Source organism: Protopterus annectens, chromosome 7.part0 (assembly GCF_019279795.1).
Source record: "Protopterus annectens isolate FY-2018-M chromosome 7.part0, PAN1.0, whole genome shotgun sequence".
NCBI classification, from domain to species: Eukaryota; Metazoa; Chordata; order Ceratodontiformes; family Protopteridae; genus Protopterus; species Protopterus annectens.
In genome coordinates, this window is record NC_056739.1 from 313,519,769 (window position 1) to 313,547,033 (window position 27,265).

Consider the following 27,265-nt stretch of genomic DNA (forward strand, 5'->3'; position numbering starts at 1 on the left):
TAGTTGGGAGATTTAGTTCTAGTTGATGGTGTGGGTTTATGGGGGGGTTGTGTTGTCTAGCTAGTGATAGCATGGTTTGTGTGACGTGATTGTTGAAAGAGGTAGCAATATTTTTGGAGGAGTGAGTTAAGTTAGGAGTGGGTGGAGGATGGAGTTTGAGGACCAGAATTGTTTGGGGTTATGTTGGGAGGAGGTAAGGGCAGACTGGTAGTATTGGATTTTGTCCTGTTTTATACATTTTTTGGTTCTATTGCGTAGTTCTAGGTATTTTTGCCTAGTAGAGGAGGTTTTGGTTTTGCGCCAGTTGTCCCATGCCTTATCCTGTTTTTCATTTCAGACTTCGTGTTTTTTTATAGCCATGGGGATTGTTGAGCTCTAGTTCGGGAACGTCTTATGGGGGCATGGTAATTAAGGATGCTTAGGAACGTTTTATTAAAGTAGTCAGCTGCGTCATCTGGTTTGAGGTATTTTAGAGGTTGCCAGTTACAGTCTTTTAAGGATGAGCTGAATGAAACAGGGTTGAAGTTAGTTTTTTTGCATATTTGACGATAGACGATGGGTTTTGCTGTATAAAGGTGTTTTCTTAGTAAGAAGGTTGGAGAGTGATCACTGAGACTGTCGGATAAGCAGCCTGCTATATATGACTGGGGGATCTTATTGACTAGTATCCAATCAAGGGTAGTGTGTTTGTTGGAGTTATTTATCCTAGTAGGTGACTGGATTAGTTGGGTGAAGCCATGAAGATTTACATGATGGGTGTGGGTGGTTGCTAGAGCAGGATTGCCAGTCAGTGTTGAAGTCTCCTAGAATTAAAGTTTCTTGGGTTAGGTGGTGGGTAGTCCAGCTGAGGAGGTTTTTAAGTGGAGGGATGTGACCAGGTGGGAAGTAGCAACCTATTATATGTTTAGGGTTTTATTTTGGTTTATTTAAGGTTGGCATATATTATTTCTTCCTTACCTATTTGGGGAGCTACTAAATTTAAGATCTGGATGTCTAGATGCTGCTTAAATATTATAGCTTTACCACCTCCTTTTTTGTTTAGTCTGTCTGCTCTTAGTATATTGTAACCAGCAGGGAGAATTTGCTCATTAGTAATGTGTGGTTTTAACCATGTTTCTGTAAGGGGAGTAGAAGTCTATGGTGGCATGGAATTCGTGCACCTTGTTGCATATACTTCTAATATTTAGGCTTATCAGAAGGTTGTCTGTTGGCTTTCTATTGGCTGTGATTTGGGAGATGTGGTTTGTAGTCTGATTATGAGGGGAGGGGTTGAAGATAGAGGGACTAGGATTAGGACGGATGTCTCCACTGAGTGCTAGGTTGGATATGGATGAGATTATTAGTTTTATCAATTTCTGTGTATGCTTGCTTATAAGGGAAGTTTTTTGATTGTGTTCTGTGGGCAATAGGTTTGGTGGTAGGGTTATGTTAGGTTGAGGGGTTGTTTTTAGTTTAGGTATTGTGGTCTGTAGTCTATATAGAGGGTGTATTGGGAAGGTTGTTGACCTGATGAGAGACGAGTAGTAGAGGTGGGATATGAGTGGTGGTACAGTGGTAGTGGTTGAGTGCAGGAATGGTGGAGGTTTGGTAAGATGTGATGTATGCAAGGAGTGTACATGCAGTGTCTGTAGGTTTGGTGTGCTTGTACATATTAGCTGAGTAGGAGGGATAGTAGTAAGAAGTTGTAGGAGGAAGTATAGGTGCATTGATTTTATAGGTTGAAGGGTGGGAGGGGTTACTGTGTGTAATAAAGGTAGGACCGCTGGGGGTGGGTGGGAATTGGGGGAGGGGACCGTAGCGGGCAACAGATGAAGGAAGACTATCAGTAGGTTTATAGGTTATAATGAAAAGGGCAGGCCCTGATTAGGCTGCAGTTGTTCTTGTGGGGAGGGGGAGGATCAGAATAGACCAGAAAAGTGGTGGATAGCAATAGTATGATGAAAAGGGCTGGCCCTGATTTCACAGATATGCAAGTCTACAGAAACAATAAGAAAGACAGTAGTTACTCTGACTTGCTTGTTTTGCATACCTATCTTATTGAAATAAAATAAGCCAATTTTACCAAGGAGTTATGTGGAAATTAGGAAGACAAGAATTTATAAGAGAAAAGGTTTAGTAGAAGTAGAGAAACAGCAGAACATACAAATAGTACAGCATCTAAAGACAGATTGCAGTTAGAAGTACAGAATGGGGGGGGGCAGCAAATATTCTGAAATAAGAAAATCAGTAGGTACTTTGGACTTGCTTGTTTTGCATACCTTTCTTTGAAATAAAATAAACACTTGTAACCAGGAGTATGTGGGATTTAGAAAGACCACAAGTTACAGGAGAAAGGGTTTAGTAATACTAAAAAAACAGTAGGGCTTACAAATAGTTGAAACAGCTTGCAAAAGGAGACTGCTGTTAGGAAAGTACAGTATGGAGAGAGGCAAACTAATGTCTGTGATGGAGTGCTTTACTTAAAAATAGAAATTAAACAAGGGCTAGCAGTTAAAGTTTGTCTGGAGGATAAAACATACTTTTTGTATATTTTGAAAATAGCACTCATTCCAAGGTTGCCTGGTTCTGTTAAAGAGCACTGCAGGCCAATAGATTGAACTTGGCTTGGTGGGGATCCAGAGAAAGTAGAATTAAAAGGAGAAGCTTGGGTATGAGCACTCCATCCAAAGAGACAAGCAGCTACACCAAGAGGAGAACCAGAGGAACCTCCACAAATATGGGATCCTGATGGCTAGAGAGGCATCAAACAGAAATTCACTTCCATTTAGACATATTGTATTTTCTGGCAGTGGGTTTCCTGGCCTCCTGCAGAAACCCATAGCAGGTCCTCAGAAAAGAGATGCCTAAAAGGGCTTAAAACACAACCGTGTCAGTTGAAGAGTGGACAGGCGAGGATGGACAAAGATAATCCCTTGTCTTGTATGAAAAAATTGACCCAGTGATGTAACTTTTGATTGCCCTTGGCCAAATGAGAAAGAAGGGGAACCAATGCTGTCTGGGCCAAAAGAGAGTTGCCAGCAAGATTTTGGGAGAGTTCTGCCTTATCTTTTGCAGAACTCATGGCAACAGAGGGAGGGAGGGGGGCTACAGAAGCATACCCTTCCATGTAAGGGCAGGGTGCCCACTTTCCAAGCCAGAGGACTTGGGACTGTGGAACAGAATAATGGAAGTTGTCTGTTCAGATGTGATGTGAAAAGATTTACCTGAGGAATAGCCCACCAATGGACAATGCCCAGAAACACATCTCTGTGAAATAATTGTGCATTAATTTGTGAACTTGCATGCTGGACATGTTCAAAGACTCTGTCACTAGTTTGTGCTCTGAGGGGAATGTAAACTGCTTGGAGTCGCTTGATACTGGATAGCTAGGTCCCAGACATGAAGATATAGTCTGCAAAGAAGATAGGATCTTATGGCCCCCTGTTTTATATCACATAACTGTGGTATTGTCTGAGAGGCCCAGGATGAAAGACTGAATGAAAAGCTTGGAGAGCTAAATGCAGAGCCCTCATCTCTTTTATGTTGATATGGTCTGACCTCTGAGGAGGAGGCCAAAGACCCTAAACAATCATGGGCCCACAGGAGCAACCCACTCCCTATCTGAGGTACCTGTAAAAAGCTCCTGAGTGGGAACTGAAACTTGAAAATGAAATCCCAGCTTGTGTGTGTTGATGAATCCACCAATAAATCTTGAGCTTGAGACTGGGAAGAAAAAGCACTGGGAACTCCAGAAGGTGGCAGTACTGAAGCCAAACTGATTTGATGTACCACTAAAGATGTTCTTCATGTTTCACTGTTGCAGTCATTACATTTGGGTAATCCTGCTGGCAGGTTGCCCTCAGCCGGCCTGAATTCCAAAGTCTTAAGTCCTGCATCGGCTGCTGTCACCCCTTCCCTGACGTCAGGTCGTAAGGGGTGTAAAAGAAGCAGCCAACGCCATTATCTTCAGTCTTTCTTACTGCACGGTGCCCGAAGCAGAAGCAGTTCGCAAGTGCTGGTCGGCCGACTCCTGAGATTTTCGTGTTTGAGTTTCAGATCCGAAGTCTTCAATAAAGCTAAGTACCTCATTGGGGAAACATTTTTCTTGCTCCAGACCAATGTCAGAAAAAGTTAATAATTGTATTTCTTGTGGAAATCAAATACCTCATAAGGATTTTCATTCTTACTGTATTCCTTGCCTAGGCCCTGATCACAATGTTACTGGTTGTCGGTTTTGTGCTAGATTTAACCAATGCACTAAAGCATCCGTATAATTTTGCTTTAAACTTTTTTGGACGCCGGCTTAATTATCCTGAAATGTCATCAGATAGCCATCCGACTACCGGAGTTTACAAAAAATGCAAACAAAAGGATAGAGACCTCTTCTGACCACGACGTACCTTACTGTCAGTTATGTGCTTTATTTAATCAGCGCACTATCCATCGTTGTTATATTTTTGCCTTTCATTATTTCGGTTCTCAGTTTAATTATTCAGAAATGTTGTCGATTAGCCATCCGACTACCGGGATTCTGAAAAAACACAACGATAAAGACAGAGACAGGCCATCGAGGTCCAAAACTGCCAACTTCCCTTCTCGTAAGACAGTCACCGGTTCGCCGATTCTCAGTGAGGCACTTTCGCAGCCCCTGATGCCCGCTACTTTACAGTCACAGGCCTCTACCGACTCTCACGTGGAGTCGGCCATGCCGCTGGATACTCAAGGAATTGGAGCCGCAGACGCTAATCCCTCAGATGGGTCCGGAGCCGCTGAGCAGGTACCGGCTTCTGAGGGCGAGTTCAGACCTAAATATATTTACATTAAAATGACTTCAGCTTCAAAGGCAAAGACTAAAGCAAGGAAACAAACTCAAGAGCCACTTGGACAGGCCTCTATACCCAAAAAACAGATGCTCAAAATGGCCAAAGACTTGATTACCTTGATCAGGGGTTCCCATCCCCCTCCTGATAAGAGGCCTAGGCAAGACACTGACTGAATCTTCAGATCAGGTTTCTATTTCTTCTGATTCCTCTTCTGATCAGGAATATTCTCCCCTCCGCTATGAGGATTCAAATGCTGAAGAATCTATACCTTCAGCATCTCCTCCTGAGGACTATTCCTTTGGGGAAACATTGCATACCATGAGGGAGCATTTCCACTGGGAGAGCCAAGATTTTTCAGAATCTAAAAAGAGACTCGGAGATTTTCTTTTACTGCCTCAGCACAAGCCTCTAGCCATTCCACCTGTGTTAGACATTGTAGATGTGTTTTCGGAGTCTAGTCTGACCCCTGACTACTTACCCCCAGCTCCTGTTAAGCCTGACAGATATTACAGGGTACCTGACTCACACAAATTTCTTTTTAAAAACCCTGCTGCTGACCCAGAAACTATTTCACAGGGGCCAAAGGGAGTTAAGGCTTCCACTGAAAAAAACCCAACCCCGTCTGACAGAGATTCAAGGGCACTGGATAGATGGGGGAAAAAAGGTTTACACATCTGCAACTTTGGCTATAAGGGCCTTAAACTGTCAATTTCATATGCTTAAGTATCAGCAACATGTCATGGGATTGCTTAAACAGAAAATGTTGTTAAATTCTGAATGTGCAGAAAACAAGGAAATGCAGGATTTATTGTATGCAGCAGAGCAAGTTGGAAAACATACTTTGCAATGTGGTTTTGATTCTTTGGAGGCCTCCTGCAGGGCCGCAGTTACGGGTTCTGTAATTAGGAGGCATGCTTGGTTAAAGGAACAGAATCTGCCTGATCATGTTGAAGTTAAATTACTAGATGCACCTTTACAGCTTGATACTTTGTTTGGTGTTAAGGCAGAAGAGGTGTTAAAGAAAATGGAGGACAAAGCTAAATCTATGCAAACTGTCAAAGATTTTTTACAAGTACAGCCACCTAGGTTTAGTAGACACTGGCCTACAAAAAATTGATCCTTTCCTGTGTCAGACAGACCTCAAAGGGGCAGATCCAGATGCCCTGGGGCAGATCCCAGGTGCAAAGTTCTTATAGGCCCAAGCAATGGGGTGCTTCTACCTCCAAAGCTGGAGAAGATAGATCACAAACATACAGAAAACAGTCCCAATGACTTCCCCCTGCCTGCACCAAGCACTTATCTTCCGGCAGCACCCTTAGGGGGAAAATTAGCACTTTTTGCTCAAAATTGGCACATCATAACCCAGGACAAGTGGGTTCTAAACATAGTGACACAAGGCTACAAGTTCCATTTCCATACTCTGCCAAAGGCAAACAGCTTGCCAGATCTGCCAAAAAAAAACAATGGGCAGAGGCACAAAAACAAGTCTCATCCCTCATGGACATGGGGGCCATTCAACAAGTACCAGAGCAAGAGCAGGGACAAGGATTTTACTCAAGACTGTCCTTGGTACCCAGAAAGGACAAGGCCTGGAGGCCGATACTGGACCTGTCTATTCTGAACACTTTCCTGGATATTCCAAAATTCAAAATGTTGACTTTGTAGCAGCTTCTGCCCATGCTGGGCAAGAATGCTTGGCTTGTGACTTTAGACCTAAAAGAGGCATACCTGCATGTTCCAATCAGACAATCATGCGGAAGATACCCAAGATTCAAGGCTGGTTCAATGCATTACCAATTCTCTGCACCACCCTTTGGCTTATCTACTGCGCCCAGGGTCTTTACAAAGTGCCTGGCACCAGTAATTGCATTCTGCAGACAAAGAGGAATACAAATATATCCTTACTTGGACGACTGTCTCATTCAAGCAGAGAATAAGGACATTCTTCAACAGCTGGCATTTGTGAAAAGACTTCTAACATGCTTAGGGTACACAGTCAACAAAAAGAAATCAAAACTATTACCCTGACAAGAGATAACATTCCTGGGTGCAAGCTTGAATACAACTGCCCAGATGGCTTATCTCACGCCAGACAAACAAAGGCAACTGACTACCTATTTCAAAATGTTGGCAACAAAGGCCCAGTTATCTGCAAGAAAAATTCTGCAGGCTTTGGGCTTCATGGCGTCCTGCATCCTACTAATTCCATATGCAAGACTGTATATGAGGAAACTTCAATGGTACCTAAAAAGTGTTTGGACTCAACATTGCCACAGCCTGGAAACAGTCATTACTCTCATTCACTGCCTGAAACAGGAGTTTCAATGGTGGGCAAAGGCTTGTCATCAGAACAAGGGACAGCCATTCACATTACATCTAGCCAGGCAGACACTAACAACGGATGCATCAGACTATGCCTGGGGAGCCCACATGGCAGGAAGATGCATTCAGGGCACATGGTCCTCAAACCAAATGCATCTACATATCAATCAAAAAGAGATGTTAGCTGTTCAAAATGCCCTGACAGCCTTCAAGGACCTACTTCATCCGAGACAACTACTGATAAAGACGGACAACACCACAGTCATGTGGTATATAAACAAGCAGGGGGACACACATTCTTACCCCCTTTGCAGACTAGCCATGACCTTGTGGGACACAGCTTTGACTTACCAAGTACATCTGCAGGCACAATTCCTGCCAGGAAAGGAAAATACTCTGGCAGATGAACTAAGCAAAAACCTCATGGATCCCCATGAGTGGAAGCTGGATCCACAAGTCTACAGCATGATAACAAGGAAATGGGGATGCCCGGACATAGATCTATTTGCCTCTCCTCTCAATTACCAAATAAAAAGATTCTGCACAAGGACTTATTACAGACAAGCATGGAAAGTGGACGCCCTATCTTTCAGCTGGAAAAACATATCAGTATATGCCTTTCCTCCACTGCCTCTCCTCCCCAAGGTGCGCCTAAAAGTCAGACAGGAGAGGCCAAAGATGATACTGATTGCCCCAGACTGGCCACACCAGTACTGGTATCCAGTACTAAGGAACTTATCTCTATACCCAGCTTGGACCTTACCTCAAATACCTCCACTACTGTCGCAGCAAAACAATCGGATCATGCAGAGCCAACTCAGGACATTAAACTTGGCAGCATGGCGGATAAGGTTCTTCATACAAAAAACACCTCTCCGTAAAGCTGTGATGGATGTCATTCTTTAAGCCAGAAAGCCTAGTACTAGAAAGTCTTATGCTGGAAAATGGAAGAGATTCTAGGCACAAGGAACTGATACAGCGGTACCAAATATTCCTCAGATTTTGCAATACTTAACTGAGATGCTGGACAAAGGCCTATCTTTTTCATCAATTAAAATTCATGCCTCTGCCATTTCTGCTCATTACAATACAGAGCCACCACTTTTTTCTCACCCTTTATTAAGGCAGTACCTCAGAGGAGCCAAAAATTTAAGGCCCCCAAGGAGACTACCAATACCTGCATGGGACCTTAACTATGTCTTGGAAAAGCTCACCCTGCCTCCTTTTGAGCCAGCTGCTACTGCTGATATGAAGTTTTTCTCTTGTAAAACAGCTCTGCTATTAGCAATTACTTCTGCAAGACAATTGTCAGAGCTACAGGCGCTCATGGCTGTGGAACCTTTCATCATTTTTCATCCAGACAGGGTCTCCCCGAGGACAAACCCAACATTTATGCCTAAAGTAGTGTCCAGTGTGGCTCTTAACCAAGCCACCCATCTGCCAACTTTTTACCCAAATCCACAGAACAAGGGGGAGAGAATTCTGCATTCTTTGGACGTACACAGACAGCTTAGATTCTACTTGGACAGAACCAAAGCTTTCAGGAAGACAGAGCAATTACTAGTGGCGTATGCTGCAGGATCACAAGCAAAGCCTATCTCAAAGCAGACTATTTCTAAGTGGTTAGACCACTGCATTCATTTCTGCTACTTACACCATGGCAAGCCAGTGCCTAAGGGCATTAGGCCTCATTCCACCAGAGCTGCAGCCACCTCAGCAGCCTTTCTCAGGGGAGTACCAACCAGAGACATTTTAGAGGCGGCTACTTGGAGTTCACTGCACACCTTTACAAAGAATTATCATCTGCCACTCTACTCTAAATCCAGGGCAGGCTTTGCCACTGCAGTTCTGCAGGGCCTCATAGCCACTCCTACTGCTGTCTAGTTCCAGCCTCCCAACCATAGCTTTGGGACTTTACCCAAATGTAATGACTGCAACAGTGAAACATGAAGAACGTAGTACAGTTGTGTACACTTACCATAAATGTAGATGTTCGAGTGTATTCACTGTTGCAGTCCAGGTTACCCACCCGCCTTCCCCCTTTTTTCTTTTGGATCTTATCTTTCCTCCTCTGATTTATACTACCTATACGGTGTATTTGCTTATAGATGAAGGTAAAATTTATATTGGTGTATTTCTGAATATATATATATATATATAAAGTTTGGCTACCCTTTTTGGGGGCACCTGACATCTGGGGCAAGAAAAACTGATGAAAATGGCGTCAGCTGCTTCTTTTATACCCCTGACGACCTGACGTCAGGGAAGGGGCAACAGCAGCCGACGCAGGACCCAAGACTTTAGAAATCAGGCCGGCTGAGGGCAACCTGCCAGCAGGATTACCCAAATGTAATGACTGCAACAGTGAACACACTTGAACATCTACATTTATGGTAAGTGTACACAACTGTACTTTTCCTGATATTGGAGCCTGGTAAGAGGGAGCATGGGAATAGTGGAAGCCATGAACACTGGGTCTCAGAAATTCGCTGCTGTGACAGGTTCCAGAGGAAGATGGGATTGGAAGAAGGTCATCAGAGAGAGAGACTTGGGGCAGGAAGGGGTGTCAACATAGAAACTGTTTAAAGCCTGAATCTGAGGAAAATATGACCCTGGGAAGGTGTCGGAACCAATTCCTGGAAGTTTATGGTGAACCCTAGACTGTGTAGTAGGCAAGTAGTAAACTGGAAATCCTGAAGCAGACTGCTAGGTGGAGGAGCTTCAATAAGCAGATGGTCTAGATAGGGAAAAAATCTGAATACCTTGAAGCCTGCAAAAAAGCAATGGCAGGAGTGAGGCATTTAGTGTATACCCGTTGGATAATAGAGAGGCCAAAGCGCAAAGCAGAGAACTGGAAATGCAAGGAGAAGACTGAGAAAAGTAAAAAAATTTCCTGAAGATAGGATGGATGGGCATATAAAGGCATGCATCCTTGATCCAGAGACACCTGAAGGGCTAGAAGAAATAGAAGAGGAAACAATGTCTGAAGGAATAATATCCGAAAGGAAGGAATCTTGAGAAAGGTGTTTAGCAGGGAAAGATCCATATTTGGTCACAATATACCATACTTTCGTGGGACCAAAAATGTTCTCGAATAAAAACCTTTCCCTACCTGGGTGGGAGGCACAACTTGAATGGTACCCTGATGTAACAGTGAGTGAAGAACCTCTGGGACATGAGAAAGCTGTTCCTGAGGAGGTTGAGGAATTCCTGAAAAGGGAGGAAGAGTTTTCCAAACCATTAAATACCCATGATGGATAATGGACAGAACCCAAGAATCTGATGTGATTCATAACCAGTTTGGGAGAGACAGGGAAAGGCAGGACGACAAGGGGAGCCTGGCAGAGGGGAGGGGGAAGCAAACCATCCAACAGAACCAGGCTTGTCTTAAAAGGAAGATTTGTGGGAGGCAGGAGTCTGAGGAGACTTGAGAAAAACATGCCTAGAACCTTTCTAACCCCTTAGGAGTAGGGGATATTGTCTACGAACAAAGGCAGACTTGGAAGGATATTTCCTCTGAAACTTAGGAACAGGAGAAACAAAAATATGTTTCAGTTCCTGAAAGGCTTTGCTCTTGTCCTGGACGGACTTGAAAAGGTCAGCAGCAGCATAGAAAAAAATCCTTTTGTTATCCAAAGGATCCTACAAAAGTCTGACCTTGATATTGAGGCATATCCTGAAGATGAAGCCAAGAATAATTCCTTATAACATAACCAAAGGCAGCAGGCCTGGAAGGGGCATCAGCTACAACATAGCTGCATTTGATGCATGGCAGGCATCTTAAGAAGTTTAGCCCAGCAGGGAAATGGCCAGAGCCTTCCCTCAGAGTTAGGAGGGTCAGAGACCACCTTTGAAACCTGAGGAAGGACAGTCAAAAGATGGTCATATGTGTCTGGTAGTTAATGGTCCTAAAGGTCAAGGTGGCAGCAGTGTAAATCTTCCTGCCCAACCTTTCCATGGCCCTACTATTATCAGAAGACAGCAGTTTGGTGCAAGGCAGCAACTTGGATGGCCCGTCAGAAGACACTGACACTACAGTAGGGTCAACATAAGGGCATTCATAAAGAAATTTTTAGCTTCAGGAGACTGAATCAGGAGCTACAGAAGCTGCAGAAAAGGTATCTAAAATGGCATCCAGAAAAGGAGAAACAGCAGGTTTGGAAGACTCCAGCTATAGGAGCTCATAATACCTGTCTTTAATGTCAGAGATACAGGAACAATCCCACTTAAAATAATCCATCATGCGGGCAATAGTATCCCCAAAGGAGAACTCTTCAAAAGAGTCTGAACTTGAGGGACTTTCCTCCTGTGAACCGTAACCCAAGGGGGAAGGGATTTGGGAAGGAAAAGCAAGAGATTCCTCCCTGAGTGTAGATCCTCATTTGAGGAATCCAATTCCCTAGGCCTCTTGACTGGAGTGGAAGACTGGGGGAGCACCAACAGAGACCCCTTGAGCTGGCTTCATGCCCTCAAAGCATTGAATAAACCAAAGTGAAATTCTGACATTTGTGTTGTGGATCCTTCACAACAAGGGAAATATCCTTTGTCTTTTGTTTTTCTGTGAGACGTCTGCACTAAACACCCTCAGAGGTTCAGACTCTTGACATACCTATAATAGTTGTAGAAGTCTCCTCCATGAAAAACTGAGAAATCCCTCTCATTCCTTTGGAAATTAACAGATGAGGTTCCCTGTCAACATCACATACAGACTTTTGCAAAGCCTCAAACAGGATGTGTGAGAAGTTGGAAACATGCTGGTCTCCAACAAGGTTTTGGCAGAGGAATCCGAAGCAAGCACAGGACAGTCTTCAGGGCCTTCAGTGACCTCAGGAGATATCAGGAGGAGGCTGGACAGCAGCTGGATTGGGCTTGACTTTTTTTGGCCTTTTTCTTGGTAGACTGCCGGCCGTGGGAGGATTCTGCAATAGCATCCTGAGCCAATAACTTGTGACATTGGCTTTCCAGGTGTATGGACAGAGGAGATGGGGGAATTCACTTGCCTCCAACACTGACATTTTCCCTTTCTGGATGACAGACACAACAATAAGAAAAGGAAGAGAAGTAATCCCAAGAAGGCACTTACCTGAAAAAACATCTTGGTACCCATCATAGCAGAAGGGTGTTCAGACTGACATTCAATGGTGACATTCAGACTGGTGCAAAGAAGTTCTGATTGTATGCGTCCATACGTCATCTTTATGTCGTACACCTTGTGTAGAGAGCATGTGTGTGCGCCATATGGTGCCTATAAGAATTAAAGGCTTTGGTGTACTGGACGGACATTGGACAATCCTTGGCTGGAGATCCCTTAGGTAAAGAAAAGTGCAACAGTGATACGGAAGGACAACTATAATTACCAAAAGTTTTATAGTCAGTTAGCTGTTGATAATCGTCACTATCATCATAAAGAATCCTCAAAACTCTATTTTGTACTTTTGTTTTTCTTTGTTCTGTAATAGTACATTATTTTGAATAGCTTCTTTTAAGTAGCCTGGGGATGTTTTAGGTGCTTCATGTTTTGTGTACAGTTTACAAACTTTTACTTTGTTTAGCAAGCAATATAATTATGACAAGTTTGGAGGATTTTTAGTGTTCGTGATGACACACCAGGAGTGGCAGTAAACTACTGTGTGATGTGCCAGTTGAATAAAGAAACTGTTCCCAGTTGACTAATCACCACCACACCCCTCTAACTTGGTCCATAGTCAAGATAAATATAATGAAGCGAAGTAAATGGAAAGCCATACTGGTACTATATGTACAACCTAAAAAGTTGAGTAAACACTGACAGCACAGCTGGAGGAGAAGAACTTCTGAAATAAACAGGGTATCACTCTGCCATTCCTACACAATACCCTGTACTATACTCTGTCAATTACTCCATTGTTGCACGATATGGAGTGCACTCGTGTATTATATACAAACATAGATGTATATGCATCAGTGTGTCCTTGGCTGTCTATGCACTTAATCTGAACAAACAATCCTGCCTTAAGCTATGATCAGCACAAGCCTCATCCACATTACAGTCGCATTGAACTTAAGCGCAGAGTTATAAACACTGGCTTCCCAGGAGCCTCAGTCTAGTGCTTTTCATTGCTGTCTTGCCAACGACTACATCTTGGCTAGAACTATTTTGCATTCATATGTACAAAGTTGTTTCAAAAAATGTACAGGTATTACAAAGGTACTATCCCTTCTTACTTTGCCATTGTCTGTCCCTAGCTCAGTCACTGGTACACGAAAGTCACAGTTGCTGTGCCCTCTTAAAATGAGTCATCCATACTATTAATGTATAATATAGCTAACCAGTATCTTTCTCTTCAAACAAGAATGCTGTTTTAATTCACCTGTTTGGGTAGTTAACGTTAAATATATCAAATCAGCCAGCTACATGCTTGCAAGAATGAATAATAAAATTCTTTTAAGAAATTAGGTAATGCAATTTGAAAAGTATTTAAATGTACCCTTGCATAGGAAAATACAGATGGCATAAGAAAACTACTAGAAAAACAAAATTAAGCCCGGTGAAAGATGAGCATGAACAACATTTATTAAGCACTCTTCAGATGGATCATTTTGTTTTTTCTAACAGAAGATTCATCTAATTTTGACTTTTGTTATCCTTTAGCAGTTGTGAGAGATGGACAGAGTTACAGACACAAGTTCACTGACTCACCCAGATCCTGCTCCAAAAGTAAGAAAAAATGCCCAAGGGAAAAAAGAAAAAAAAAAATAAATGTTTTTGTTTACTCACATTAGGAGGCCTGATTGATTCTGTCAAGGCCATCTGTTGATACCTGAGTTGGTTGTCTGGAACAGCACAGTGTATTGTGTAGTGCAGTGCTATTATTACACTTTTTTGTAGCTTCTTATATAGTATAATTGCCCTTTTAAGAGAAATAAACTCTCCTGAGCTGGGATGGTGTATTCTGGGATTGCACCATATCTGACCTTATCAATACTGTGAAAGCACAATTCATAAATCTTTTATTGATTGTGATGATGAATGATTAAATTAACTATTTTGCAATTGTATTCTTAAATTGTATATTTCATGTACAATCCTGCATTTGCTTAAATAGTGGAAATATTCATGTAATAGTACCTGACAGTACACATTACAAGGAAATAGCTGACCACACAGGTGATATAAGGCTGACTGCAGATGGAGAGCCTCCACAGCCCAACAAGGTCCATTATTTCCCTGTAATACCTACCTTTGAAGGCATGATTGTGATAGAAAATAGGAAGTTGAGTTGTCTTGTATTTAATATATTAGTATTTACATATTTTTTATATAAATTTTTTCCACCACCTTATGTTCAGAATTGTTGGTCACATTTTACATCCAAAGTACACATTATGTAATTTCATAATGTCTGTAGAAACAGTCTGTTACACACACAGGCAGAGATACTCACATAAATACAGGAACTTAGATATGTGCGTGCACACAAACAAAAGTGATCAATTATGAACACCTTCTTGACTGTGTTACTCCTCAGATGTCACTTTGATCAGTTGAATGAAAAATACATAAGAATCCAAAAAAACGAAGCCAAACTCAGAACCACAAAAACAAGCCGTGAACGACTCCAGGCAGTCAAAAAAGATTTATTTAAGCGCTTTTCGTCAGTTTAATAAGCTGACTTCTTCAGAACACAAAACAAAGACCACTGACAGCTTGATCCTTATAAAGGCATAACATTCATTAAGGTCTTCAAGCAATAATTCAATTAGTCTAATTGACATAAAATGAAATGAATTTTAAAAAAAGGAATGAATAAATTTAAAAAGGGGCTATTTAAAACGACAGTAACCAATTAATGGTAGCAAACTAAACAACCTTGTAGGTATACCTACAACACAAGTACATAAAACAATCTGTTGGTATGAAAGTAAATCCTGTCGAGTGTGTTGCATGTTGCAACCTTTTACTAACCTACAATACCACAGTACTATTTACTTTTATACAGCTTTTGAACCCTAGTTTTGTTTTACTGTTAAATCAAGGTTCTAAACCTACCCATGTCATTGTGTATAAAGTGAAGACCTCCAATTCCCCAAAAGTTGTTGTAAGTTTCAAAAGACATGTTAGAAAACATGGTAAAAAATCAGTTTATAAACCAGTTTAGAAAAAAGAATTAATGTCTTATTGTTTTTATATATTTATATGTAATTGTAGAACAATAAATAAGTATACTACAATATTTGATAGTGCTGAAAACTGCTACTAAAAAATTAATATTAATTAAATTAATATTTGCACAGCAAATTTTAAAGACATAGCAAAAAGTTAAAAAACACGGTTGTTTGTATGTGGTGATACTACAAAAGTCGCTACAAAGAGTATGTAAAATACATGAAGGTGTGTGAAAGTCACACTTACCACATATACTTGATAAATTTCAGAATGAAAAATACATGCAAGCAGAGCACTGCAACTCCTCAAATACTTAGCAACTATCACTGATTTTGTGTCATATTTATCACTGTCCCTCACGCAACGTTTGATTTTCTGGTAAATCACTGAGGACTACAGTCGGCCATTATAATTTCATACCATTTATGGTTCAGAAAATGGATGCTGATCCAAAACTTCTTGTTCTATTAAAATTAGTAAATTAAAGTAGCATTCAAAAAGTTCTCATGTGCCCCCCCCCCTGAATTACTGCTGGCTTTGTCCATAATTCTTGAGCAAAGAGGTATCTTTTTCACACCCAGATGTAACTGCATTACTTTTGTTTGCCTCCCAAAGATTCACTAAAAACATGACTTCTTAAGCTGTGGTTAGTGAGAGGAAAGTAAAACAGCAAGTCTTTGCAACATCTGCTTCAGTTATAGTTGCTGCTCTAGTTATTTTTTTTTTATCTTTTTACTTATTTTTCGGCTTGACACTCACTAAAAGATATCTTTAGCAAGCATAAACAAGATGGCAACAGTTTGCTTCTTTCACAGTCCGTACTTCATGGTGGCTTAATATGCTCGTTGACATGAAGTGACCAACTTTTCTTTAACATGTTTTTACCTCTGCATTAATATCCTTGTGGAGAAAGTTTGCTCTCCTGTAGAGTATATTTGTATGCTCATCCCATTTTCTAATGCTAATTAACCCTCCAAGATAGTCAAGAAAGCTATTCAACTTTTGTATAGATATTTTGGTTGGGTAAAATGACTGTTACATAATTTCTGTTTTTCTTTGAAAATGATTTTTTTTTTCAAAGAAGTGATGAACTCGTACAGTGAAAACTGTGTGGTCATCCAAGCAGGTCAGCCAAATCACTGGGTATAGCTAAAGCAAGTTTATAGCAAGGCATAGTCTTTGTACTCAGAGGTACTTTTTTAACTGAACTTATCTTAGAAGCATTATAACTAGTAGAGGCATTACAGTGTCTGACTCTCTAATGTAATGCATACAGCACAGATTTGTACACAACAAGTTTAGAGATGTTAATTTAGTTTTATTGTAATAGAGAATCAGCTGAATTGTAAGGACATCATTTGGATGTGTGTGTGCATTTATTAACAAAGTAAGGGTGCGACACAATCTCTTGACTGCATAACAGAAATATCTGGCTGTATACTCAGGACAATTAATCCAGGGTTAGTTGGTGTATCCCAGGTGCTCTCTGTTTCCATATATATCCATATATGTGTGTATGTGTATGTATGGATTCACATCATCAAATATCATTTTCGTGAGATGAAAATTACAAAAATGAAATACCCGAACAGAGAATTTTTCCCAGGACAAGTAAACACTTGCCCACCTTGCCCTTTTCTACACTTTAGTGCGATCCCGGAGGTGGCATATATAGTTGGGAGGTGTGTGTGTGTGGGGGGGCATAGCTCCCCACCTAGGTAGGTTTTATTTACTCCGGTGTGTGTTTTGTTGAAGTTTGGCAAGTGTTTACTTGCCCTGGGAAAAATTAGCCATTTGTGTATTTTGTCTTTGCAATTTGTCTCGCCACAGGTGTAGCTGAAGAGATATGGGTTCCTTCCTACCTGACTCTGGTGACACTCCTATAGGCCCAACACACCAAGGTGGCAAGAGGGGACAGATTTTATTCTAGGTGACGCATCTATTTTAAAAAGGCAATAGCACAACCATAAACAAATTATTTCAACAGTGCACTAGTTAGCAATAAAGCAAGCATGCAATAAAAACATACATTCACCCTCTTCCCCAGAACTCAACAGAAGAAAGTCTTGACATTCAAACATGCACAAAGAAGGCAAAATCAATGAGCAGTAAAGCTTTATAATGCAGCAATACAAACACAGCAAAAAATGCAATGTCATTAAGCAATAAGGGATTCATAATACGATACAGATATGAGAAAATGCAATGTCATTGAGCAGTAAAGATTTTTTAAGGTAGCAGTACTAACATGGCAAAATGCATTATCATTTAACAATAAACATTTATAGTGCCACAATACAAATATGAGAGAATGCAGTGTCATTCAGCAGTACTAACACCCTCTACCCCTTGATCAATTCTAAACAGACCAGCTATGAAACACTCTATAATACCCTGTTCACTGGCCAGTGACTATTTACAGTCTTGCTGCCGGCATGATGGGGCCCAAGTTGGAGTTCATATGGATCCCAGTTATTTGTAATCCACAGGGACCACAATCTTATAAAAATATAAAAATAACGGCCAGAACCTCTCACCACTCTGTTGAGAATATCCTAGTGACCAGGCGCCGTGGTTCCTATGATGAGAAAAGTAGAAAATCACCTACCAGAACTCTGGTAATCATTTATGGCTTTTTGGTACTAGGCCCAAGAGAACTCCTTTTCTTGCTGAATCATAGCAGGCGTGGAGCTACTGGTTTCAGACTTCTCTCCTGATTCCACAAAATACCATCATCCAGGATTTCAGCCAGAGACAGACACAATCTGCTACTTCACTTCCCTGTCCCAAAGCACTAGAAAAGAAAATACAGTCATGCTGCAAGGCCCTTTTCCCTTCAGCTATGTGTTTCAGTCTTCCCTCCTTCAGCTAGTGTTCCGGCCCCTCTTTCACTTTTGAAATTCTTTTATATTCCTGAAAAGGAGCTCCAACTTGTGGTGCAATGGGAGAATACAGTGTATTACTTCTACATGAAATACAGTGGGAGCTACACACACACACATATATATAATATATATATATATATATATATATATATATATATACACACATACACAATATACAATAATCATAGTTGACTCAGTAGTGAGGCACACTGATGTCCCACTCACTAGGTTGAATAAGGAGAAGGTAACAGTCAGCTGTCTATCAAGTGCCAGAATCCAATACATAACACATGCACTCAGATGTTCAAGTGTATTCACTGTTGCAGTCATTACATTTGGGTTATCTGCTTGCAGTAGCCCTCAGTCGGCCTGATTAACAAAGTCTTGAGTCTCGCGTAGGATGCTGTCCCTTCCTCCATGACGTCCAGTCGTCAGGGGTATAAAACATGCAACCGACACCATTACATCAGTCTTTCTTGCCATGTGGTGATAGAAGCAGAAGCAGTTCGCAAGTACCGGTCAGCCGACTCCTGAAATTTTCATTTTCAAGTTTCAGAACTGAAGTCTTCAACTAAAGCGAAGTACCCCATTGGGGAAACTTTTTCTTGCTCCTTACCAATGTCAGTAAAAGTTAATAATTGTATTACTTGTGTAAAGCAAATACCTCACAAAGATTTTCATTCGTACTGTATTCCTTGCCTGGGCCCTGACCACGACATACCTTGCTGTCGGTTTTGAGCTTTATTTAATCAGCACACTATCTATCGTCAGTATATTTTTGCCTCTAAATATTTCGATTCTCAGTATAATTATCCAGAAATGTCATCAGTTAGCCATCCGACTTTTATGGTAAGTGTACACAACTGTACTGTCTCTCCACAACAAGTACAAGTATGACTCTGTCATTGTCCATGTGGGTGTGAATGACCTGAGACACGCTCCTCCCTGGACTACATGAAAAGAGACATGGTGCTCTCGGATTATGTGGCCCAGGCAGGTATGACCCTAGCCCTGAGCAGCATCCTACCATCACCTAGCATGATACCACAGTACAAGCAGAAAATGATTGACTTCAACAATTGGCTAAGTTTCTGGTGTCATTCTAAGGGGATCCTATATCTCTCTGCTTGGGATGACATGATTGATGGACCTCGATGCTTTGCCAGAGATGGCCTGCATCTGTCATCCCTGGGTTTCCGGGTACTGGCTAAGGATGTTGCCTCCCCATAGTGCATTTTGTAAGCAGTGTAGCAAAGACCAAATTACCACCCTAACAGCTATAAAGAAATGCAATCTGAGGGTCATGCTGCTCAGCGCCTGAAGTCTAAATCTCAAGATGTACTCACTCTGCGCACTCCTCAAAATGGAAAACATTGCCATTTTTGCTGTAACAGAAACCTAGTTTAAAGCAGTAGAAAGCACCCCTGTGCTACCAGGCTATACCTCATTCCACACCTTTCAGCCCCAGGACATGGATCAAAGTTCCAAAGGTGGTGGTGTCTCCATATTCATAAAGGATATGCACACCTTCAGACTAGTAGCCCTAATGGATCTGAGATACTCCAGGTACAACTAACATTGGGTAAGACTGTGATTCAGGTCATAGCCTGCTATATGTTCCCTACCATGTCCCAAGACTCTCACTCCACATTCCTAAGCACCTTGGAAACGATCAAGATCCAAACCAACACTCCCATACTAGGTGACTTTAACTACTCCTCCAACTGGGAAAACTACATGTGCACCAATGCTTCTTGGAATTCATAAACTCCAATGCCCTGGACCAGCTCATTCTTATCCCCACTAGAGGAAGCAACATGCTTGAACTGGTTATTACTAACATGGGCAAGTGTTGCTCTTCACCCGTATTCAGTTCCTCCCTGGTTAGATCCGACCACAAATGAATCACCATGGAAATCACATCTTACCCACACTCCCTGCAAAAGGTACCCACCATGAAAAACTTCTCCAAAGCTGACTTTGGACTCTTATAAACAGAGGTGGCTAACTTCACAGCACCCATGCCAATGGAAAATAGATGCATGACTGCCGAATCATACACCAATGCACTGTACGAACATGTACATAAATATATGGAACTAGCCATACCCAACAGAACCAAGATGCTCTCCTCCAAAAAAAAAAGGAAGCTAATCTGGTGGTCTCCTTCCATTAATAATCTCTCTACAACATAAGGAAGAAACTGTTGCAGAAAAAGGTGATGTCCCGAGACTGGAAAAATTCCCTTATTAGCCTCAACAAAAAGTTGAGATCCCTCATCAAAACCTTCAAAGCCAGCTATGAAGGCAGAATTGTGGCAGACACTAAAAACAACCACAAAGCCTTCTACAGTTATGACAAGAATTTGCATGGCAATATCCAGATTTTGAGTTACTGCACAATGGTACCTCATATGCTGAACCAACAGATATTGCCAACATACTGACTGACAGATTCAGTGCCAACTTTACCCCCCCCCCCCCCCCCCCAAAGGACCAATCTCAATACCGGAATAATTCCAGGCACCCAGCATTACTGCAGCACAGGTTAAAGATTCATTATCAAAGGCCAAGAATACAGCTTCCATTGGACCTGACAATATCCCTGGCTGTGTTCTACATAAATTACAAAGTGAACTGGCACCATGTCTGTGTGCCCTGTTCACTCACAGCCTCACCTTTGGCTTTGTCCCTACCAAATGGAGCACTGCTACAGTCATCCCTCTCCATAAAGTAGGAGCGACTACAGACCATGGAAATTATCACCCCATTAGCCTTATGAGTCTGATGTGTAAGGCTATGGAGTGCATCATCATGGACCTAATTAAGGATATAGGGAATCTCCAAACTCTAGATCCCACGCAATTTGGTTTTGTTGAAGGTGGATCATGCCTGCTCAACCTGGTTGACTTCTCTGAGTCAGTCACCAGAGCTGTGGATGAGGGTAAGGCAGATCATACAGCCTACCTCGATATGGCCAAGGCCTTTGTTACCATTCCTCACTCAGGAATTATTGATAAACTCACCAAACTAGGCATAAATTCCTATATCATTAGGTGGGTTGCAAATTGGCTCGCAGAACCCACAGTGTGAAAGTGGCGGACTCCAAGTCAGACTGCCGACCAGTCACAAGTGGAGTTCCACAGGAACTGGTCCTGGGTCCTCTCCTGTTTAGCATCTACTTCTCAGAAGTCCAGGCCAACACGGAGGCACTCTGGCTGACCAAGTTCACAGACGACTGCAAGCTGAAAGCCATTATTAACTCCCCAAGTGATGCAGACATCCTACAGAAAGGCTTCACTGAGACCAATGACTGGTGTCGAAACCATGCCCTTAAGCTTAATGCCAAAAAATGTCATCATCCCCTTTGGGAAAAACTCAGTTTCCACTAATTACCACATTGATGGGAGCCCACTGAAGGCATTATAAGAGATCTGGGGACACAGGTTGACGGCAAACTCTCCTTCGACCACCACATTGACACTGTGGTCAGAAAGTCCTATGTGCACATCTCATTACCAAGGGTTTTGCATCCAGGAAGAACAAGGTCATTTCTCTGTACTCTTCCCTCATTGGACCAATCAGAGTATAGTGCCCCATTTGGCATGTACCTCACTAGATACCTGCAACAGATGGAGAGGCCACAAAAGTACCTCATGAAGAGGATCCTAGGCCTTAAACACATGTACTACATGAACATACTCAAAAAAAAAAAAAAACTCCAGTTATTCTCGGTCTCATATTGTCTACTAAGAGGCGATCTCTGCTTGACTTACAAAGCCACATTTGACCCAGCTCTGTTAGAAATGCTACATCTAAAGAAATCCCAATCTCTCCGCACCACATGCTCCAGAGACCTCACCCTCATTACCACAATCAATAGAACATGTTGGAGGGATAGGTTCATTTACCCAGAAGACTGCCCATGCTCTGGAGTAGACTTCCCATACATGTCAATCAGAGCACCTCACTGGCCCTCTTCAAGAGAAATCTTGATGAGTGGATGGGAAATAGAAAGTTCACCCCAGGGATCACTCCAGTAGCTCTACTTGATAGAGGCACTGGGAACTAATGTAAGCTGGCACAATGCCAGGGCACTTCTACGGGCTGGGTTTGTAAAGGCTCCAGGCCCATTAGCCTAGTACACACCTATGAACCTATGTATGCATATGTGTGTGTATATGTATATATATATATATCTATATCTATATATATATCTATATATATATATATCTATATATATATATATATATATATGTATATATATAATTTTTTTGTAAGTATGTAGTATTTTCCTTAAAACTAGCTTTTACTGTTGTTTTTTAAGAATATAGATCTCTCTCTCTATAGCACATTGAACCTGATTTGGAGTACTGTTTAGTATTACAGGTACCAGTAACCTTATGAAGGATGCTTGAGAATGCCAGTGAAACTGGAGGCATGTGCTGCTTTAGAAGACATACAGAGCTGGAGTAGCACATTTCATTGAGCATATGCAACAACATAGGGGGAGCTAAAAGGATTTGTCTAACATAAGGACAGTGGTTATGTGAAACTGATGTACTTATTTAAGTGTAACAGGAGCAGCTGGGCAAGAGGATACTTACAGTACAAGCTCAGAAAGAGGCAATTTAAAAGGCAATACAAGGAAGTTCTTACACTGGTAATATGGTGCAGCACCGTAAGGTAGTGCAGTGTTGCGGTACAGTATGGTAATGCAGTGCTGCCTTACATGGTACAGTACAGTAGGTTGGTACAGTAAGGCAGTGCTGCAGTATGGTAAGGTAGTGCAGTGCTGCAGTACATTTTTGCTCTGTCTTGTCTAGTCAGTAAATGTGAAAGACTCATAGTGGTCAGCATGCAAAACTGTTTTATGCCAGTGCATTGTGCAGTCATGGTACTTGCAGTATGTCATGCCCAAGATGCAGTGAATGCGTTTACCTGTTTACGTTATGTGCCCTGTCTTTCAGTCTATTTGCAGTTAGTAATGTGACATCTTTAACTGATTGTACTTCCACTCTCTACATAACTTGTTTGACTGGAGCACATTGGTCTTCAGTTTCTAAAAGCTGTGTTCCTTGTCAACTACAGATGCATTGTGGTGTTATAATTGAAGCAAAGAGTGTCAGTCTGGTAACAGTGCTGTACTACAACATATTTTTAATGAAGCTACCATAAAACTGTTAAGTTATGCAACATTTTCTTGCATACATCTGATTTACCAAATTAAATGTTTCTTCCTTTTGCAGTACACAGATATTTTTAGAAGAGGTTTACAAACAGACTAAAATACCTGTAGAACGTCAGGAGTATTTCTTTGATGGACACCCATATTATTTGGAACCTATCCTCCAGGCTCAGAATTTCCCCAAAACAACTGAGACCAGTTGCTTATTTCTTGTGAGTACATCATTTGAGAATCCCATTGGCTTCAAATACAAAGACCGTAAGTAACTTTTTATTTTATTTGTTTTTGAAGTGCTTGTTTTGCTAGGTTTTACAAACACACAGAAAATCGCTGTGTGTGCAAAAATGGAGTTCATGTTACAGATAGTTAACACACCATTCCTTCAAAAAGACACAAATGTCTGAAGAACTTGAAATTTTGACTGCCACAATGCATTCTGTAATTAACAGCAGGGAGCCTTTTCCATTGCTAGTACTTTATTTTGCAGTTCTGAATTAGCAGATTTTGGATGTTCATCGTGCATTACAGCTGCAGTAATTACATATGGGTTTTCAGCCGGCAGGCGGTCCCTCGGTCGGCCGAATTCCAAAGTCTTGGTCCGGCGTCGGTTGTTGTCGCGTACTCTTCTGACGTCAGGAAGGCTAGAGTATAAAAGACACAGCCGACGCCATCTTCTTCAGTCTTTTTTGCCGCGCGGTGCCCGAAGCAGAAGCAGTTCGCAAGTGCCGGTCGGCCAGCTCCTGAATTACGAAAAATTGAGAACCGAAGTCTTCATTAAAGCTAAGTACCCCGTTGGGGAATTTTTTCTTGCCTCAGACCGATGTCAGAAAAAGTTAATAATTGTATTTCTTGTGGGAAGCAAATACCACATAAGGATTTCCATTCCCTTTGCATACCTTGTTTGGGCCCAGACCACGACGTCTCGGGCTGCCGCTTTTGTGCTACCTTCAATAAACACACTATCAAGCGTCGGGCGGAGTTCGCCCAGCACTATTTTGGTAAAGCGGTTAATTATAAAATGTCGACGGAGACTCCGACTACCGCTATGTCCAGAAAACGCAAAGAAAAGGACCGTCAGTCGAGAACTACGGTCTCCACCGACACCACGCCAAAACAAGCTCCACGTGGGTCGGTTCTCAGTGAGACGCCTTTGCAGTCCCTGACTACCGATGACACTCCCTCGGCGGGGTCGTCTGTACGTGAGACCGCTGGTTCTTCGGTCCTTTCCCAAACTACAACCGAAGCCCCTGCTCAGGTCGAACCCACCAATGTGGATAGATCTACATCCACCCATGGTGTATTTAGGCCTTCATCTTCTTTCTCCATCAAGGCCTTTACTAAAGCCAAATCAGCCAAGCAACTTTCTAGGCCTGCCTCACAAGGCCCAAGACCTGGGCCTTCGTCTAAGAAGCACATGCTTAAAATGGCTGAAGACCTGATCACTCTTATCAGAGGCTCCCAGGCCCCTCCGGACAAGAGACCCAGAGTAGAGGAGGATTCTCCTCCTTCTGACCAAGAATCCATTTTATCAGAACATTCTGATGCTGAAGAACACTCTTATTCACCCTTCGAGGATTCGGATGCAGAGCAGTCTATTCCTTCTGTATCCCCCCCTGAGGATTTTTCCTTTGGGGAAACTTTACACTCCTTGAGAGAGCACTTCCACTGGGAAGGCCAAGACTTTTCAGACTCCAAGAAAAGGCTGAGGGAATTCCTCTGGTTACCTCAGCATAGACCTTTGGCTATTCCTTCTGTTTTGGAGGTTTTGGATGATGTATATTCGGAGGCCTGTCTTAATCCTGATTCTCTGCCTCCTGCACCTGTTAAGACGGATAGGTATTACAGAGTTCCTAATTCTCATCAGTTCCTCTATAAAGGCCATAATGCAGACCCTGAAACTATTTCACAAGGCCCTAAAGGAATTAAGGCTTCCACAGCCAAGAATCCACTACCTGCAGAAAGGGAATCTAGATCTCTAGAAAGGTGGGGTAAGAAGGTTTACACCTCGGCCACCCTTGCCATGAGGGCCTTAAACTGCCAGTTTCACATGATTAAATATTAGCAATTTCTGTTATCACAATTAAAAACCAAAATGTCACAGCCTGAACAACCAGATTTAAAAGAGTTGCAGGATATGATGCATAGTGCTGAACAAGTGGGCAAGCACACCTTACAATGTGGTTATGATGCCCTAGAGGCCTCCAGCAGATCGGCCGCCACTGGAGCAGTCATTCGTAGACATGCATGGCTAAGGGAACAAAATCTTCCAGACCAGGTGAAAGCAAAAATTCTGGATGCACCGTTACATAAGGATGTTCTTTTTGGTGGTAATGCTGAGGATATTTTACGTAAAATGGAAGAAAAAGCAAAATCTATGCAAACTGTCAAAGCTTTCTTACAGGTTCAGCCACCAAGGTTCAGCAGGAATTGGCCGTCAAAAAACTGGTCCTTTCCAACCACTGACAAGGCCCAAAGAGGCAGATACAGACGCGGAAGGGGCAGAGGTCAACCCCAAGGGTCCTACAGAGGCAGACAATGGCAATCACCAACACCAAGAGGTGGTGACGACAGTACACAGCAGTACAGAAAACAGACTCAATGACTCCCTCATTTCCATGCCAAGCAAAATTCAATTGGCAGCACCATTGGGAGGAAAACTGGCACTATTTGCAAACAATTGGCATATTGTCACAACAGACAAATGGATTCTGGACATAATAAACAGAGGCTACAAATTTCATTTTCACACTCTTCCAAAGATGAGAGGCATGCCAAACCTACCACAAAATCAAAGGGTAGAGGCACAACTACAAATCGCAAAGCTCCTAAACATGAGGGCTATACAAAAGGTACCTACGCACCAACAAGCACAAGGTTTTTATTCAAGGCTTTTTCTGGTGCCAAGAAAAGGAAGCGACTGGAGACCCATCCTGGACCTATCCATTCTCAACACATTTCTTCTCGTACCAAAATTCAAGATGCTCACATTACAGCAACTCCTTCCCACGCTGGGCAAGGGGTTTTGGCTGGTAACATTGGACCTCAAGGAGGCATACCTGCATGTCCCAATCAGACAAAGTTGCAGAAGATACCTCAGATTTCTTGCAGGTTCAAACCACTACCAATTCTCTGCATTGCCCTTTGGCTTATCTACTGCGCCCAGAGTATTCACCAAGTGCCTGGCATCAGTGATTGCATACTGCAGACTTCAAGGGATACAAATTTACCCTTATCTGGACGACTGCCTGATCCAAGCGGACAGCAAACACGTACTTCTGAAACATCTGGCATATGTGACACGCTTACTGCTTTCTCTGGGATACACCATCAACAAGGAGAAATCAAAGCTAACGCCCTCTCAGAAAATAACCTTCCTGGGTGCCAACTTGGACACAAACACCCAGATGGCTTACCTTACAACAGAAAAACAAGGGCAACTATCTCATTACTTCAAAATGCTTGCAAAAAGTACCAGGCTTACTGCAAGGAAAATCCTGCAGGCTCTGGGATTCATGGCATCTTGCATTCTTCTAATCCCATGTGCAAAGTTGCACATGAGGAAACTTCAATGGTACCTAAAAAATCTATGGTCTCAACACAGTCACAGCTTAGAAGTGGAGATTCCAATAATTCACTGTCTTCAAAAGGAATTCATATGGTGGGCCCAAGCATGCCAAGTAAACAAAGGCCTCCCATTCTGCAAGCCTCAAGCTACACAAGTCATAACCACAGACACCTCAGATTACGCCTGGGGAGCACACATGAAGGACAGGTGCATTCAGGGCAAATGGCACCAAACAGAAAAGCACCTTCACATCAATCAAAAAGAAATGCTGGCAGTAATAAATGCAATTTCAGCGTTCAGAGAATTCCTGCATCCAGGACAACTGCTCATAAGAACAGACAACACCACAGTATTGTGG

General features: G+C 42.2%; 1 protein-coding gene across 6 annotated transcripts in view; it reads left to right on the forward strand.

Annotated features, from left to right (window-relative positions):
- IKBKE (inhibitor of nuclear factor kappa B kinase subunit epsilon) overlaps window positions 1-27,265 on the forward strand; it is an 889,499-nt gene that overhangs the window by 499,581 nt on the left and 362,653 nt on the right. For all 6 annotated transcript variants that reach the window (XM_044076852.1, XM_044076857.1, XM_044076854.1 and 3 more), the window contains one exon: window positions 23,404-23,600. In XM_044076852.1, coding sequence (XP_043932787.1) covers window positions 23,404-23,600 — 197 coding nt within the window. The remainder of the gene's footprint in view (window positions 1-23,403; window positions 23,601-27,265) is intronic.